This window comes from Taudactylus pleione, unplaced genomic scaffold (assembly GCF_031769625.1).
Source record: "Taudactylus pleione unplaced genomic scaffold, aTauple2 ptg000290l, whole genome shotgun sequence".
Classification (NCBI taxonomy): Eukaryota; Metazoa; Chordata; class Amphibia; order Anura; family Myobatrachidae; genus Taudactylus; species Taudactylus pleione.
Window position 1 is genome coordinate 789,762 of NW_028284692.1, and position 19,465 is coordinate 809,226.

Sequence of the window (19,465 nt, forward strand, 5' to 3'; positions counted from 1 at the left end):
TTTAGATGGCACCTAGAACTATGAAAACACCACCAAAGCACCTAGATCTCTTATGGGATGCCTTTACTTTGCAGGCTGTTCCATTTTATCCTTTTTCTCTTGATTCTCCGGCTGTTCTTGGAGGAGTAACTTATCCTGTCTTAGTTGTTGGAATTTGTTTTATCATTTGTCTGTTGAAAGGCAATTATTTTGTAAATGTTTGTTTGTAGGTGATCAGTTCCACTTCAATTTTATTATCCCCACTTGTCCTGACAATCAGGTTTCCTTGACTTCTTAGAACAAAGCTGGTAAGTCTCTACAGGTCAGTGCTGCTTGGTCTAACTCTTAAATTCAGAATATTCTTAAATATGTGGAGAATTTGCTCTATTAACTCTGGATTCGGAGTATGCAGATTATGTCAGACTTTGATTCTCATCCAACCCTCCACTTTCATTCCTCCTCGGCATTTTCCACAACAACTAAAGGAGCAGGATTTACACAACTCTTTGTGGTATTATCTGGTAAAGTAAGAAGTATCTGAGGTCAGAAGAAGTAGAAAGTAGGACACATCATCACCTCATTGCTCTGCTCGGGCAATGTTGTAATATCTGTGGTGTCTCAGTCCTTTAGAAAAACACAAATAGTGAGGTCCAGATTTGCTACCACAAGATGGCTCTGAAATCTTTTGAAATGATCCAAAATTTAACTCAAATTATTTTTATATGCAATTAGAAGTCTTTTTTATCTTGTATTTTCCTAAAGAGCAAGACTGATACAGTTAAGAGACATATGGTCCTACGCTTCATTCAGATGGGCAAGGTATTATAGCAATACACATATCATATTCTAAATTGTCAAAAGAATAGAGTTGACATTTACATGCCTGTCAAGGCCGGCTATGATGGGCAGCAAAATTGATGGCAAAGTGTTGAGCTCAGATAGGTGTATTGCGAATATAATTGCTGGTTGCTGAAGATATCACAGCTGCACTTGGCTGACCAGGGTGTTGCTGGCATGTCAGATTTCAGGCTGGAGGGAGCTGGTTTCCAAGAGCTCAGTTTTCAAAGACTCAACTCCCAGTGGTATATTTACTAAAGTGAGAGTTTTTAGAAGTGGAGATGTTGCCCATAGAAACCAATCAGATTCTAGCTATTATCTTCTAAAAGGTGCTAGATAAATGTTAATTAGAATTTGATTGGTTGCTATGGGCAACACCTCCACTTTAAAAACCAGCACTTTAGTAAATATACCCCCAGGTCTCCGTGTGGGTTTCACACAGTTCAGGACAGATTCATCACCATGGCCTCTGGATTTTATTATGATCATACCAAAGGACCCCGATTTTCATCAAAATATGAACTAATTCCTCATGATTTCACTCTGCTAAATATAGATTGATTTACAGTGAGGATAAGTGCTGACAATTGTTTTTCTGCAAAGGACCATGATAGTCTCTGTTGTCTCAGGAACTTGAATACAAGGTGGGATGCTTGTATGAGTATGGGGGAACCGCAATGCACTACATTATTATTTTGCTGGCACCTACCTAAGATGGCCTCCAAGCCATGCTCCACTTTCCAGTTATATAGTTTTAATATGTGGTATAACAGTAACCTGCTTGGATAAATCTAGTGGATCTATCAACCTCAGAGACATTTGAAATTCTGATGACAGACACTACTTAGTGATGCAGTCTAGCATAAGCTTGCTTTGAAGGAGGAATTTGATTACCTATTGCTTGTATCAGGTAAGTGTAGTCATACAGAGAATGGAAGCATCTACTCTATTTAGATATATGATCGGACATCAAGTCATTGAAAAGTAATAGCCCTCATTAAATTTGTATTCAGACAACATAATTCACAGTGAATTTGTCCTCTGTAAAATTATGTACTGACCGCATACAAAATACTACTGTGCCACTTCTCGTGCCCTACAGTACATATGCTCATTTGCTCCTGGACCAGTGGTAGGGATATTTTGGATTTTCAGAACCAGTGCACACATTTACGGACAGCTAGAGATATATTTATGCAAGTCAATTAGTGGGAGGTCACTGCTGGATTTGGAGCAAGTCAGAACAAACTACTTTTGCCAATACTAAAGTCCTCTAATGAAAATCGCCACAGGTACATATGACTGTCAACATGTTAAAACAAAGGATACATTTTCTGATATTTAATTATTGTTAGATCTTACTCAGACCTTCATGATTTGCTTTCTAAAAAATTATCTACGACAGACTAGATAGATTAGGTAAACCGTCATTTTAATAGGCAAGAACCATGTTGCTTTATAAGCCACAAGAAAGGCACCTATAGCAGCAACTGCACAGCTGCTCTGTGTATCCTCCTGTACTGTACATGTGTAGTGCGATTACTGGTGAACAACTTCAGAAATGTGATTTCATGTATTTCAGGGCAGCTGGGCGTTACATGGCAATGGTCATACAATAAGGACTGTGTGTGTATGGCCATTTATCAGTATTGCAGGAGAGTGCTTCACTGAATGGTGGTAACAGGGGCAGTTCCCCTTGATCTCTTTATAATGAAATTGTAGTTGGCCATATAACACAAAGCACCTATGAAATCTGCAAAAATGTTAGCTGTAGTATGTTTGTGGCTTGTAATGTGATCATAAGATTAATTGTCTGTAACAAGAGTGATTAGGGTTATTTGATAATTGTTCAGCCAAGAACTTACAACCAAATGGTTCATCTACTTAGTCCCAAAGTTGCTTGGTACATTGGCTACTGAAAGCATGGGGATCACGGTCAGTATCTGCGGCTTCAGTGGCCAGGTCCATGCCAGAGGTGGGTGATCTCACAGAAACAGGCTGCTGGGAGAAGGAGGTGCCAATCACAGCATTTACACAGCCAACCTGGGTAATCCCCATCTGTCAATGAGTGATGCCGTCCAAAGTAAAATAAAATAAATTGAAGTAAAAATAAAATGGCTGTCTCACAGAGCCAGGAACAAAGCCCCCAGTTCCAAATGAGTTCCCAATGGGGTATAAAGGAGTGCCCAAAAGCCTGTCTATGCACTCTAAACTCCATGGTATCCAGTGTCTCCCAATTAGATGGTAGGGAAAAGTTAGCTATTCACCATGTACAGTATACGTCAGTTATCAGACTGGAATGTATGAAATAAGACATCATATTTGTGAGCTTGGCAAGCCCTTTACTACCAATATCTCAGTCATTACTGTAATAAGACTTTAATAAACTGGATCCCTTTTTACAATAGTTTTGTGAAGGAGCAGTAGTGTCGCACCTTGTGTGTGAAGAAGCGCTGGTTACTGCATCAATTTCTTGGTCTTTGAGGCGTTTGATCCGCTGCAGCTGTTCCTCGTGGTCTCTGCGCATTTCCTGGACAGATAATCTGATGGACGGAGAAAGAACATATTAAACAATTTTGAAAACCTGCCTGGTATGAAAGGAATGGGACATCAAGCCTTGCTCCTCACCTCTGCAGCTCTCTTATCCTTTCTACCTCCCCGTCCTTTTCCTGCTGGAACTCTGTGAGTTTCCGCTGGTACTGAGCCAACATTTCGGCTTTCTCGCTCTCTGCACTCTGGCAGCGAGCAAGATATTGTGCAGAAAGCTCCTGGTTCTCCAAGCACAAACGTTCCTCTCTCTGATGGGCAGACTCCTCTATCAGCTTCAAGCGACTTCTATGAATAAAGGTTATAGATTTAAAAATAAGAAAATAAATGAAACCACATTGAGGTAGTTTTAATCTATACACTATAACAGAAGCTGCAGTATTGCCAGCATAAGTGTTATGATGTAGCCACAAGAATACAGAATACATTTATTTTGTAATGGATATAGATTCATACATTTTAATTATATTGTTGTCACTCATTATTTAATGCCAGTAGTGTTATATGCAAAAGGCAGAGGAGATAGATATAGCAAATAAGCAAATAAAAAAACACAATGGATATTCCACTTTCAGGTTTTAGCATTTATACTTCCAAACGCAAACTTTACTGTATCCTATTCACAAAACAGATCTTACTTTCATTATGTAAATGTATATTAAAATGGTTATAGGCAGAACTGTTTTAACACTTAATACCATCTAAAGTTAGTCTAAACAATGATACTGCCCATCTATTGTTCATTGCGGGAAATTAACTAAGTGGACCTACAGTAAAACCTATATTGTTACTAGTGCAATATGACTACTTAAACACAGGCCTATTTATTAAACAGCAAAACCCCCTATCTATAAAGTGGTTATTGCAGGTGATAGAGGTCACCCTTGCTGGCAATAAGATTCAACTGGATTGACGTCAATAGCTTGCTCATGCTAAGGGAAGCCTATTAAACAAAGACTGTTGCAGTAAAAGTACCCCTAAAATACTTGTTCTGCCATTGTCATCTCCGGATGGCATTAAAAGAAATTAATGTAAAAATGTATAATTTGAACAATTATTTATTTATTTTTTTAAGTCTTCAATACTATTAGAGGATTGCTTTACTAAAATATTTCAATCTATTTGAATAAAAGTATTTTATTATTTGAATAAAGCATTCAGTCATCATTAGTATTGGAAAACCATATTTTTATATATTTTATCTATAATTGTATAATTTTGGAAAATAAATAAATAATATATAATTATTTTTTTTAAATTAGTGGAAAATAAAGTCCAAGTTTGGGCATTCAGTTTCACTGCACATGTGAGAACCAGCTAACTGGGTTGCACATGTACATAATGGCCGCCGAGACCCAGTGAATAGCTAAATTAAGCCATGCTGCTCCAGACCAGTACTGCAGCAGAGTATGGCAGCGGGTATGGCCTGACTCTCAAAATATGTAGTAGCGAGTGTGCATAGAGGGGAAAGAATAAAAATAGTGCCGACTTGGAAGACTAGCACTGATCAGGTGACCTAGGCATAATAAGAGCAAGTAAAAGGTGTTGCTGGTGAATACAATTCCATAGCATGGAAGTTTTGCTAATAGTAGGGAGGTGGGCTTTCCAGGGGCAGAACTACCCTGGCGGTGCAGCCGATGCACTGCACCGGGGCCCACCGTAAAATATGGGCGTCCACACTGCCCGGCGCTGTTTGTAGTTGTATGGCAGGCTGCAGTGCAGCTGCTTGCCAGGCAGTCATCAAGGCTGTGACTGAGCCGGCCGGCAGCTACACGCAGAGAGGACCAGGGCACAGTGCAGTCAGGCTCAGCACTGCAGTGCACTACTGGGTAATATACTCCAGTAGTCTCTGCAGTGGGGTCAGAGGAGCATGTGCTGAGCTCTGATTGGTGGAGCCCATCACATGCTCCTCTGACCTGGAGTTCAGCAGCAGCGCAGCCTCATGGGTGTGACTCATTGTGAGGCTGTGACTGTTGCTCTGCCGCTTGCCTAAGGATGCTGCTGGTGAGTACACTGTGTGCACTACAGGTGGCATAATGTGTGGGGACTACAGTGTAGCATAATAATGTGTGGGCACTACAGTGTAGCATAATGTGTGGGGACTACAGTGAGGCATAATGTGGGGGGGGACTACAGTGTAGCATATTGTGTGGGCACTACAGGTGGCATGTGTGGGTACTACAGTGTGGCATAATGTGTCGGGCACTCACTGCATCTCTCGCTCACCTCTCCCTGTCACCTTCTCCCTCTCAGTCACCCACTGCCTGTCACCTCTTCATATAACCCTCTCCCTGTCACCCACTGCCTCTCCCCTCTCCCTGTCAAACATTGCCTGTCACCTCTCCCTCTCACCCACTGCCTCTCCCTGTCACACACTGCCCGGCACCCACCCCCGTCACCCACTGCCAATCCCTCTCCCTGTCACCCTCTTCCTCACTTTTCCCTGTCACTACTGCCTGTCAACTCTCCCTATCACCCACTGCCTATCCCCTCTTGCTTTCACCCATTGCCTGTCAACCATTCCTGTCAGCCACTCCCCTTCTGTCACCTCTCACCCTCTCCCGTCACCTACTGCCTCTTCCCTCTCCCTATCACCCACTGCCTGTTATCTCTCCCTGTCACCCACTGCTTCTCCCTGTCACCTTCTTGCCTCTCTTTGTCTAACTCTTGCCTCTCCCTGTCACCATCTACCTCTCCCTGTCACCCACTGCACTTTCAACTTGGGAGTTTGCCCAAACTCCCAAAATTTGCCCAAAGCAAATTTTTGAAACTGGACCCACCACTCACAAGTTCTGCCACTGGGGCTTTCTATTAATATATTAATCTAAACCCAGTTTTGCTTATAATGTTAATCACACGTGCTATTATAGATTTTATTATATGAAGTCTAAATAAGTGTTGGCAAAGTGTGTACACAAATATATTGTAAAGTACCTGTGTGCATTCTCGATTAGCTCCTGGTCTTCTTTGTGTCTCTGCTGCAAAGTCTCCAAAAACAGGTTCTGTTGTTCCAACTCTCGCTGAAGCTTTCTTACCTGTAATGCAGTGTGTTTAAAGCATGACATTGAGTCTGTCAACATTAATTACATAAAAGATCTAAGCGCAACGGAATATGCTGCACTATATAAGAAACTGTTAATAAATAAAATAAATAATAAGATTTTGAGTGGTGTGCACCTGATCTCATACCTGTGCCTTAAGATCCAGTAATTGATTCTGTGGTTGTAACACCTCCATGTCAGAGTCCTGGTTGTTTTCTTGAAACTTAGATGGAACAGGAACTGACTGCCACAGAGAGAAAAAGGTGCAAGTCTGAGCCTCAAAAGAAAGGCCAACTATGCAAGACATTTCAGAAAGAGGACCAAAACCTCCAGTGATCAGAGGATGCATGCACGTAGTGAAGAAAAATTGCTCATTTGGATATTGCCTCACTTTTCTGGTGACAACTCTAGCCCGCTAGATCTGTCCCTAATAAGATGGGCCACTCTTGAAACAAGAGCAAGGGCAGGAAATGCAGGCCTGTCTTCTACTCCCATACCTCCTAGGATGACAGCTGCAATTATGGGATGTAATTGGCATCCCGGCGCACACAATGCCGGCGGTCAGAATCCCGACAGCAGTCAGATTCCCGACGGTATTAGGGTTAGGCTTAGGCACTAGAGGGAGGATTTAGCCTGCAGAGAGGGGAGGGTTAGGGTTAGGCTGCGGGAAAGGTGGGTTAGGGTCAGTTTACCTGCATGAGTCGTTTACGCTGCCGAGATTCTAACCATCGGTATTATCAGCGCCCTAGGTTCGCGTATCCAACCCGCAATTTTACCTGCTGATGAGGAATGCACCCATCCTTAACCAATTTTAGAACACTTCATCCTGATTTTTGCACGTCTCAACATTTCTCCTCACTCAACTGTGTCTTCTTATATTGTTGTTGTGTGTTCATCTGTTATTTCTTGTCTCACTGTAATCGACTACCAAAAATAAAGTCTTCAAAAAACACTTGCACGGAAGTGGCACACAAATAAAATCTTTAAAATACTTTGACCTCTAGTTGGCAAAGAGCAGATGACTTGGTGTGGGCAATGTGGCAGGAGAATGAGGAGCTGGAGGCCCCTGACAGGTCATGATTTGTAAGAAAGAAAAGCAAATTATTTCCTTTCCTTCCTCTTCTCAGAAGACTTACTTTGTTAGACCAAACATGAAAGGAATGTTCAGTTTCACTTACCCTTAAGACTATATGATGTTGCACCTGTAGCTACTCTTCGTCCTATCTTAGCCCCGCTTCAATTAACAAGGTAGTGGAGAAGTGGTCGAGTAGCTTTTGGAAGTACTGGAGTCCGGAAAACACAGGACGGAATTGCTGACCTTGGAAGAGTTTGCATTCTATAAAAATCTCTTCTTAATCCAAAAAACAAGCGGATCTCCTTACCCATTCGGAACATAAAACCCTATATACTTAACTAGAGTCCATTAAATAGCATGCAGTCTTCATGGACAACAAAGATTCATACTAGTATGTACTAATTTGGGAAGGTCACCAATATTTTCTCAAATTCGGAATCAATTTGTGATCATCATTTCTAATTACAGTTGTTAGGTTTTGGCCTGCCAACAGCTTTTTTTTGTGTTCATAAATATCATAGCTGCTCTTTTGAGGTCCAGTAGGGTGACTGTCATTTCTTTCTTTAGATGCATGTGTTTTCAGCTTCCAAAACCAGGACTATAAATCCAGTGGTTTGGGGGTAAAAAGCCTCTGTTCATCTGAATATCAGAGCAGTGTTTCAGTTTTAAATATTTAATGCATTCTTAAGATGTTGGTTATGGAAATTTTATGCTATAATCTTCTAAGCTACCTTTTGATTCTGCATTTGTTGGGTGGAATGAACTTGCCTTTCCCTGTACTTATGTAACCTCTGCCATACATTAGTATCCACTGAAATAACAAGAGGTGGGATCGAAGTATACTGAGATGATGACAATGTACTGACTTTGTAACTATGCAAGTATACAGCAATTTCAAAGGCTATAGTGGAGTCCGGCATTGTGGTCAACATTCATATTGGTTTGTCTGAGCTAGGACTCAGCCTCAGTATATACCTCAATAGTGCTCAGGACTGGTCAATCTGCAAGAGTTCAAATGCGGGGAAAAAAACATATCCAAAAGTTCAATACTGCTAGGTTCTGTCATTAGAAGCTAGGGAGGGTGTCAGAGCTCAATCACATTATTGGACCAGGGCTCTAATTAAACTTTGCCCCTACCAGCCACAATACTACAAGTAATTGTAAATAGGCAGAGAATGGAGGTGGGCATTTCCTCATCCTGCCACCTACATATTCGGGGATGCCCTCAAAGTTATTGTCTGGTAATCAGTGTGAACACCAAACAATAATCCCATAGACTACAGACATTTTTATGGGGATGTGCCCGCCTATCCTGGATTTAATAAGCCCAGGACACCCTCATTTGAAAGGGTACCCATTTGTAAAGTATACAGTCTCTTAATGGTTACTGTCTGGTGATCACCTGTGTGCAGGAGAGAGCATAACATTTGCCCAGTCTGTTATACTGTCTCCTACAACTTCTACCCTCTTTGAAAAAGGGGTGTCCTTTCTTTTGATGTCCCCCTTATAATGAATACCATTATCTGGTGAGCACCAGACAACAACAGGAAGCATTAAAATGTAAAGAGGTGGGAGGTTCTAATGCCCAGATATCCCACATTCTGGCATCAATAAACTTTCATTTAATGAATTAGGTTGTCTACTTTTCAAAATGGTATGCCTTGTTGGGCTACCACATTATTCCTATACATTTCATGTCAAGTGCAGATTTTATTATGAAAATCTTTGTGTGGAATTTGACTTTTTTTGCTGTTTTGTATTAAAAAACAATGCAAGGGGATGTAATCGCCCGGAGCCGGAATCCTGATAGCACTGTGAATCCCGGCTCCAGAATCCCGACGGTGAGTATTAGGCACTAGGGCAGCGATTTACAACCACTGAGCGGTTGACAAGTGTGCCGTGGCAGTCAGCTTAGTGTACTTGTAATGCAGTGTGTTTTATTCCTGTTAGGCCAATGTAGTGTGTTTTATTCCTGTGGAGGCCAATGTAGTGTGTTTTATTCCTGTGGAGGCCAATGTACTGTGATTTATTTCTGTGGAGGCCAATATAGTGTATTTTATTCCTGTGGAGGCCAATGTGTGTGTATTTTTTTATGTGGGAGCCAATGTGTATGTTTTTTCATTGGTCATACACATTGCATCGCCAGATGGTGTGCCTTGGCAATTTTAAAATCTTGTGTAGTGTGCCTCGTGTTGAAAAAGGTTGAAAGTCAGTGCACTAGGATCAGTGTTATGATCAGGCTGCGGGAGGGGAGGGTTAGGGCTAGGCTGCGGGAAAGGTAGGTTAGGGGGAGGGTTAGGGTAAGGGTTATTTACCCAATTCTGTCAGAATGCCGCTGTCTGTATTCCGACCGTCGGCATCCTGACCACCGGGATCCCGTACCCAACCCAATACAAGAACCAAATTACCGTATTTCTTGGCTGTGTTAATAAATACATAAGTAAAATATACAGATATACTTTAAATTCAATTTTCTTGAAATTTCAATAACACTTTTTGGCAATTTTGGGGAGATTTTATTTGCCGTGTCAGTCAAAATAAGCAAACTAATGCTATTTTCAGAAAAATGTAAAGTTTTTTAAAGAAGAAAAAAAAAAAAAAGGAGACTTTATGCAGCCACTGCCTAAAAAATTACAAATATTGATGTTGGAATGTGACCAGTCCAAAAGTGTACATTTATTCAGAGTCAGCTTCCTTGACTCTGTTAGAACCTCCAACTCTAGTATTTCCTTCCCTTTTAACTTCCTGTTCTAGTTACATCAGGACATACAGTTGTTATGTGAGAAGGGGCTTGATCAAACACCCACAGTAGACACCTTGTTATGCATCACATACTAACCTGGACTCTGGACTGATCTCTGCGAGTTTCTGAAGGCCCAGAGGAATGAGCTGTAAAACTGTTTTCCTTTTGCCTGTATGCTGCAGAAGTAGTGGAAGCGGATATGTTTACAGAACTATCCCAAGGTAAAATGGTCCTGTGGTATGATATTCATGGGAAGTTAGATAATTAGCATACATTAACTAGAGTATATTGCACACCACCAGATGGTAAGGAAAGAGATTCAATAATACACACCTAGATACCTCTGCTACAGCCTGAATAGATTCTCTAATGATCTTGCCAGGATCTGATTGCTGAGGGGTGTTCACGGTTTGACCACTGGGAAAAGAAGTGTGGCCATTTTAACATAGCATACCATCAAAAGTCAGACCATACTAATTGGGTTATTTTAGTCAAGAGAAAGTAGAAGGCATACCACTAGCAGGGCTGCCAAGAGAAATTCTGGGCCCCGGGACAGAAAGTTCCTGGGACCCCCCCAGCCATACATAGCACATGACATTTCAGCCGTCTATTGGAGGGGGGAGACAGGGAAAGATCTCATTGGCCGTAGCGCATAGCAGCCGGATTGGTGTTCCTGCTAGACCGCGGGCAGGGCGCGAGCTGGGAGTCTCTGCGAGCACCTTTGTCGCTCGTGCTCCCAAAAAGGGAGGAGGCGTGTCCTTGTGACACAACCCAATTCATCACACTTGGGGGCGTGCCCAGCACTTACATCGGTGTTGGGCTTCCCCCAAGCTCACCCCTCACACGCACAGTGTCTAGTCACCTGGCGGTAATCGGTGCAGGATGTGCTATAGCATGTACGTGCAATCACTATAATATATGTATATATAGATAGATATGTGATATATTTGTTTATATATACAGATATATGTGTGTCTATATATATATATATATATATATATACACATATGTGTATACACACACACACATGTGTGTATATATAAACAAACATATCACATATCTATATATATATCTTACACACATACACATTTACCTATCAAAATAAATATATATGCACATATACATACATATATATATATATATATATATATATATATAAGCATGAATATGTTAGGTATATAATACACAAGGATGGTTGCAGTTATTATATTTATAGATCAAAATTATACAAACCGCAGCGCCGTCACACTCACAGTCATCGGCGCGCTCCTCGGCTCTTCCCTCAGTCACACACAGAACCCAGGATCACCCAGCCTTCCTTTCTGTGTGGTCTCTCCCAGACTGTCCCTGCCCGCTTCCCGGAGTCTGCCCTGGTAAAGAGTGAGAGCCTCGCGAGATGACGACGTCATCATCTCGCGAGGCTCTCACTCTTCAACAGGCTCGGGAACCATGGCATTAGCTCCGCAGAGGCTGGGAGTTACATACTGTACCATCCAGTGGCCAAGACATCCCCCCCACCCAAACTACCGCTGCAGGCGGAGGTTTTAATAAGGTGAGCCTTTTTAAAATAAAAAGGTTAAAAAAAAAAAGCATGCGGTTATTAGTGAGCTGTGGCCCGGCCCCCTGACATAGCCGGGCCTGGGTAATCAATACCCCCCCTCTCGGCACCCCTAACCACTACCTATATTATCTCCAATTGTATAGCTCTATGGGACATACAATACTATAATAGTTGGTTACAGTATAGTAAAATTGTAGTTTGCAAAGAAATAATAGTAAGTTCTCAAGAGCAGGGCACTCCTCCTTCATATACCATCATCTCCTCTCCAATGCTAATAACAGCTCTGAACCTCTGGGTTCAGCCCAAGCTGCTTTTGTGGGTATTAGGACTATGTATGCAGCAATCTTTATATAGCTTTTATCCCATGTTCTGCAATGTATTGTCTTGCAATTATTTTGCTATTTTTTCTTGTTTGTCTACACTATTTTTGCTTATGTACTTATTAAGGCTTATAATAGGTAAATCCCAACAACTAACATGTTCTGTAAATTATAAATTCGTATTAGCATAGAATATTTATACATATACATACAGTGATCAAAGAGAGCTGGCACTTCTTCCCCTTCTTTTAAGCTGGGTACGCACCTGGGCGACAGTCTGCTGATCCCTGGGTCGGCGGATGAGTTTGTAAATACAAACTTACCAATATGCAGCTCAATGTGTCTGCACTGGCATCACAACTGGGCGGGGCATTTGAATTTGCCCACAAAGTTGAGATGTCAATCACTGGTGGTCCCTGCAGCAAGTGTACGGTCGCCCGTACACACAGCCAGATGCCAGAGTTTGACTATTTATTCCATCATTATTCAACACTATTCTCATCAGCTATCTCAGGGCACAGGTAGGTACAGTACTTTACTGATAGGCCAGATTTCCACATGCTGGATGCTATTCTCACTCCCTATTCTTTATGTGTGTTTGTATTTGTTCGTCTAAAGTATGTTTAGGACACGGTCTAGGTTAGAGACAGAGCAACACTTTTAGATTTTTTTTTTTACAACTTTAATAAAAAACTACATAAGATAAAATATTAAGTGCTAACAAATAATATATTTTTGTTTTATTAAATGGTGTTGAAAGCATATCAAATTAGGTATAAGATTAATTTAAACCTATTATTATTAACTTATATTATGATATTATATGGCGCCACTAGGATTCCGCAGCACCTAACAAAGTACATAAACAATTGAGCAGAACAAGAGAACAGTGACTTACAGTACAAGACAATGCAGGACAAGTACATGGTATATAAACAATGCTGCAACAGTGGTCATAACAATCAAATAAGTAGTACGGTGGAAGAGGTCAAGTGTTAGGTTCCGTAAGTAATACCGTGTTTCCCCGATAATAAGACACTGTCTTATTTTTTTGGGGGTTCCAAAAAACACCATAGGGCTTATTTTCGGGGTAGGTCTTATTTTAACTAACATTGACAGCAGTGTCCCTTATGCAGGCCCCCCTGTAGCAGTGCCCCTTATGCAGGCCCCCCCTGTAGCAGTGCCCCTTATGCAGGCCCCCCCATATAGCAGTGCCCCTTATGCAGCCTCCCTTGTGTAGCAGTGCCCCTTATGCAGGCCCCCCCTGTAGCAGTGCCCCTTATGCAGGCCCCCCCCTGTAGCAGTGCCCCTTATGCAGGCCCCCCCCTGTAGCAGTGCCCCTTATGCAGGCCCCCCCCTGTAGCAGTGCCCCTTATGCAGGCCCCCCCTGTAGCAGTGCCCCTTATGCAGCCTCCCTTGTGTAGCAGTGCCCCTTATGCAGGCCCCCCTGTAGCAGTGTCCTTTATGCAGGCCCCTTTATTGCAGTGCAAGCCCCCCTGTAATTGATCCCCCACCAGTACAGTATGGTACTTACCTGAGTCGCTGCCGTCCGGGATGTTCCTCTCACTTGCGCGCTGACTGGATCTAACATGATCCAGCAGGCGCGGCCGCACAGGATCCTCAGCGCGCGGGTGACGTCATGACGTCACCCGTTCACTGCATGACTGGGAACGCTGGTCTCTGCAGCGTTCCCAGCTCAAAAAGAGAATAAGGTAGGTCTTATTTTCAGGGTAGGGCTTATTTTAGACCGGGCTACAAAAGTAAGGGTAGGGCTTATTTTCAGGGTAGGTCTTATTATCGGGGAAACACGGTAGTAAGGGAAGGAAAAGCACATGGGGGAAGAGGACGCTGCTCGTGAGTGCTTCCATTGTAAAGGGTAGTGGTAGACAGACAGGGGCGACACAGATGGGGTAGATAGTGAGCATGATGTTAGGATGTAAATTCATTCTCCATAAAAATTATATATAGTTATTTTTTTGTAACTATGGACTGAGGAGCTCATTCAGACCCACTTGCTAGGTGCGTTCACTCTCTCCCAGAAAATGCAAATCCAGCGCAAGCCCAGCAAGGCAGGTGATCGCACGGCAAGGCATTAGCACACCCACTATGTCTTGACATGCGATCACTTTGTGTATGCAGACACTCACCAGCCATTCATAAGACGCCCACTTGCGCACGTCATCTCCTGGAAGTGCATGAAACCATTGGTACATCGAGCACCATCAGATGCTATCGCAGCACTTGAGGTTGACTATACCTTTCCACAAGCACTGCGATCACTTCAGTGTGAAATACAACCAAGTGATGTATACTTTGACGCTACCCCTTTATTATGCACGCCTCTGAAACGGCATTGAAGCACTCAGGCACGCCTGCATTCGCACCTCCGCTCCCCCATTTCTAGTGGCCTGCCGCTTTTACCTCCCACAAACGGCCTCTCCGGTCACTCATTCAGCTCGCCCGTCTATGCTGGGCGAGCGAACGCTTCCCGATCTTGCGCAGTGGTTCGCGCACCGGCATTGCGATGCATGCTCAGATTGCATAATATCGGCAAGCTACGGGCGATCACATCCTAGCGAGCGGGTCTAAATCAGCTTCTGAGCGACGGGTAACATAGGGATTTTTATACCTATATTAAATCTTTTACTGTGAGTCTGTTGATGGACACTCTGCTCCAATTCTTTATGGTCTTGTTCTTTACTGTTCTCTTTGTTAAGGTTCTCATTCCTGTCAATTTTGTTGGAGATCCTTTTACTCTCCTTTCTCTTATTCCGTTCCTCGTATCGAGTGGAGGGAGGCAAATTCAAAAGTGCTAAAGCTCTCATGATGCACCTCTTTACCACAGTGTTCTCCAAAGGACTCAGAAAAAAAAGGATTTAACATAAGTGTAAATTTCCCAGTTTCTCTCTCATCCACCTAGAACTTTGGCGTTTTCTCCAAACTGTCCCTATAGGAGCGTATGCTCAGAGGTTGCAGTGCGCCGCACTTTATGCCCACTATGGCCAACTTTGGACACAAAAATCTAATAGAATATGCTGTAACCTGTTTAGGAACAGGTTAACCTGCCCTAGCTAAGCCTGATGAATTTTACCAAAGTAATCCATCTGACAATGGGCGATTTTGACGACAGCTATTTTTTTCCTGAGACTTACCCCAGTCTAAGGCCGGAATAAAAAAAATTCATGATTTAGCTTGCAGACCACTTTGCTGAAAGGTTTAGGTCGAAGGACTGCCCTGTCTTCATTAAAGATAAGAAAAGCAGACATACATCTGAGTTCTAGCTCTGACACTATCCTAGTAATGGAGAAAGGAAAAATAAATAGGATAAAATAGGATTCTTTAAAACCACTGAATCCAAATGTTCAAAGCTTGTTGTAAGGCTTTCAAAGCCAGGCAGAGATAACAAAGATTTTGTATTTGCATCAGTCCCTGTAAGATGGCCTGCACATAAAGTAAAATAGGTTGAAGAGGGCTATAACCTTCAAGGAACCTTCAAGGAACAAGTCTCATACTCTACTGCAAAAAGAGCAGTAACCATGCTAAAAAGATGTACTCTTCCTTTCAAATCAGCAGATGAAGGTCTTTCAAACACGGTCATAATTTTTGGCAGAAACTAGATTCCTAGCCTTGAGCATGGTCTAATCCACACCTAGAAACACTTTGCTCTAAAGATTACAGCTTCAAACAGCCACTCTGTTAAAACCAGCTGAGCTAAACTAATGAAAGTGGCCCTAGTTTCACAGATCTGTTCTTGGAAGCAGTTCCCCTGAAGGCTTGCTACCACACTTAGCATGTCTCTCTACCATGACTTTCTTTAGCACCCCCAACATGCTGGAAGATTTCAGCGTGAAGGAACCATTCCCCTTGGTAAAGGGTCTGTCTGCTTAGAATATCTGCATCCCAGTTTTCCACCACAGAAATGTACACTGTAGGGTCACCAAGGTTGGAATATGCCTCTCTGCCCATGATCTTGCGGAGGACCCTTGAAGCAACCAAAGTGATATTTTCTGACTCTGTCTTGATGGCCCTTCGGTCACCTCACCCATCTCTTGAGAGAGAAAAAAAGCAGAGACTGATCTCTCCCAGTACTGAAGAACTGAAGCATAAGCCAGTTTGTCATGCTACTGAGGAGCTGCCTAAAGGCCAATGGTCATGAGCCCGAGACTAGGATAAGTCACTCTACAATGTTCCCATGGGAGGTGCAGAAAAGGGGATCCCTGCTCTGCTTCCTAGGATGTATGGCTAGCTGTGTAAGCTCTGAAATAGAGGAATCCTTACCAAGCACGAGCAATCCTCAGAGTCTGAAACATCAGACACTTTGCCTTCCCTAGGGTTTGATCCCTTCTAAGACTGAACCAAAGCAGTACTCTAGAGCTAGGCAGCAAACGTTTCAAAGAAAAAGGAAACCTTTACAAGGCCCTGCACAGAATTCACCAGGATTTGTGCCAGAGCTTGCTCTTCTAGTGGTGTTGCTTCGAGGTCTAAAGACCCCGGGCAAAGTGACCTCAAATTAATAGGACCATTCCCTTGCAGCATAGGGTGTGGAGGTAAGGATGAGGTATAGGGACAGCTGTAGAGAACATTCTGTAAGAGAGGTGATGGCTGTAAGGCTATTTACACCTTTGCACAGGGCCCAGCACATCTATGAGCAGTCTAGGAGGACAGTCCCCTAAGTGCCAGGCAGTTTTCAGTATGGTGCTGCCCTGCTTTGTAGCCTCAACTTGACCGCCCACCAAGTACTGGAGGCTCTCAACCTCATCTATCTGTGCATCCCTGGGCTTCTGGGTACAGACCCTGACTGCAAGTTCCCCTCTCCCAGCAGGAGAGATAAGTCACTCACCTCACGCCACATCTCCAGTGTGTATTCTGGCGCATGCTATATCTTGCTGCCTACTCGCAGCAGCAGCACAGAGTTTCCAGGTACTACCTGCGATGGCAGTAACCAGTGTTTCATGGAGGCAGGAGTAGGTACTGTAATGGCAACTTACAATATAGTAAGCTGTGTGCGTGCAACTGACAGCCGCACTGGCTGAATGTAAAATTACCAATAAAATAGAACAAATACTGCCAGAGGCAGCACAGTACAAAGCTCCCTACTCCCTGCAGAGTGCTTATATAGAACATGAGCTTTAAAATGAGTGAAAATTCTGAATTTAGTGTCAAACTCTTGGATACGGCTCCAAATGCCCAAGTCCCAGTGTCCCTCATAGAATGAGAAATAATTAAAATTATATATCTAAAAAACAGTGAACTTTGTAAGGGTATTTGGTTTTTAGACTCATATTAAATAAATACAATTACTTGTTCACAGTATAGCCAATTCCTTGTTTTCATAGTATAAAGTAGTAGTATTTAACCAAGATCATTATTGTTCACGAAAAAACTGCATCATAACTAACCTGTTTCCAGAAGTCTCATTCAGCTCATTGAGATTCTGGCCTTTTGGCTCTCCAACTTTCTGATGTTTCTGGGCTTTTCTCCGAGACAAGGAAGAGGACAACCACTCATCATCATCTTTTTGCACAGTAGGAGTCTCAATAAGGTCGGCTCTTGGCTGCACTGTAGGTCTATTATCTGCTTTTGTTGCAATTGAGGGTCGGCCAGCAGAGCTGGGTGTCATAGTAGTGGATTGTGAAGGTTCACTTAAAGGAATTGTGGAATTTAAATTTGGCACATCATCTTTGAGACCTAACCAATCTGCCCCACTCTTCTCACCCTGGGCTGGGCTCTGGGCCACAGGGGTGGTGGAGCGAGATCTTGCGTCCGATTTCAAGCTTTCATTACCATCTGCTGAAAATCTGTGTGTTAATGAAAGATAAATGTGACTGAAAATTTCACAAATGGAACAGAGCAAAAAAAGATTGATAGTGAGTGACAGAAATATTGGGGACGGGTACAGTAAGATAGGGAAGGGGACAAGAGTGTAGACAAAGGTATGAGGAAGGTTCAGTATCTCTAGTACCTGACTGATGAACGTCGGGATTGGCGTCCTTCTGGGCTGAATGCCATAGTGGGTTGGTAGGAGCCAAAAGCAAAGTCCTCATCACCCAGTGGATCCTCTTTTTCTGTCAAAATACGTTTTCATTAGTTGTTCTGATGTACAACTTACTATAACAAATAAAAGGGATTTTTTGAACTTGTCATTAAATCAATTACTTTGACGTTATAGGGCAGTGGTGGAAGGGGTGGATTGGTCCCCAGATGGATCCAACCAATCTGACACTTTCACAGCTTTGCAATAATGCAAAGAATGGGACTGATGTGACTTCCTCTGCACAATGGTGGGAGGTAACACAGCAGATCAGAGGAGAAGAGGAAGGATGTCACGTGATGGTCCTGATAAGCATGTTGGGACGTCTGAGGGGCATGTGGGAAGCTCTTATTGGCATGTTAGGGGCATGTGTGAAGCTGTGATGGCATGTTGATATGTATAATGGGCATGCAGGGAGGTCTGATGGGCATGTAAGGGGCATGTGGGAATAGGTGATGACGTTGCATTTTCTGATGGGTAAGTAAGGGAGATATGGTAAGATCTTATTTGCTTGTAAGGGGCATATGGGGAGGTCTGATGGTATGTTAAGAATTCTAATGGGCATTTGGGAAAGTCTGTTAACATGTCAAGAACACTGTTTGGTATGTAAGGGGAATATGGGAATGTCATGTAAGGGGCATGTGGGGGAAGTCTGAATGCATGTGTCCGATTGGTGAAGCAAAAACTAGAGTGATGTCTGTGCCCAGGTGGCTCAAGGATAAATGGAAATCACACTTGCTCACCTGGGATTTTCTGGTACTTGGGATCCAGTTTGAACTCTTTTTTATCCCCTGTTGGTGGCCGCTCCAACAATTTGGCAGAAGTCCCCCTCCCAAGGAGCTCATCTAGTTTGGAACGTGCAGGCCTTGGAGCAGAGCTGAAAACATGAATACTCTTTATTCTATTGGTCAAAGCAGAACAAAACGGTGTGTAATTTGTTGGGGCTTCGCACTTAAACTGCTGGATGAGACAAGACCGCACACTCGAGCAAGGGAGACGCTAGGTTAGGGTTGGGCAATAAGTGTCCCTACAGCTGTTGTAGAACTACACATCCCAGCATGCCCTGCCAGTTTTGCTATTTGGCCATGCTAAAACTGTTGCAAGGCATGCTGGGATTTGTAGTTCAACAACAGCTGGAGGGCTGCTTATTACCCACCCCTGCGCTAGGTGCAGGCAGAGGCAAGCGGAATGAGATTGCACAAACCTGAAAGGAGGATATCCCGACTGGGGCTGGTGAGTATTCTAACCCTCCCAATTCCCCCACTCCCTAACCATCCCTTGGTGGTGCCTAACCCTAATACTCCGGGGGTGGTGCCTAACCCCAAGTCCAC

The 19,465-nt window shown here is 43.1% G+C and overlaps 1 protein-coding gene across 1 annotated transcript in view; it reads right to left on the bottom strand.

The window, feature by feature from the left end:
• The window catches only part of FBF1 (Fas binding factor 1), a 70,436-nt gene that overhangs the window by 26,171 nt on the left and 24,800 nt on the right, over nt 1-19,465 (bottom strand). The window contains exons 11-19 of the mRNA XM_088482505.1: nt 18,878-19,011; nt 18,066-18,168; nt 17,503-17,901; nt 10,556-10,639; nt 10,319-10,454; nt 6,553-6,648; nt 6,298-6,398; nt 3,445-3,651; nt 3,252-3,359 (exon numbers count right to left, since the gene is read on the bottom strand). Coding sequence (XP_088338631.1) covers nt 3,252-3,359; nt 3,445-3,651; nt 6,298-6,398; nt 6,553-6,648; nt 10,319-10,454; nt 10,556-10,639; nt 17,503-17,901; nt 18,066-18,168; nt 18,878-19,011 — 1,368 coding nt within the window. The remainder of the gene's footprint in view (nt 1-3,251; nt 3,360-3,444; nt 3,652-6,297; nt 6,399-6,552; nt 6,649-10,318; nt 10,455-10,555; nt 10,640-17,502; nt 17,902-18,065; nt 18,169-18,877; nt 19,012-19,465) is intronic.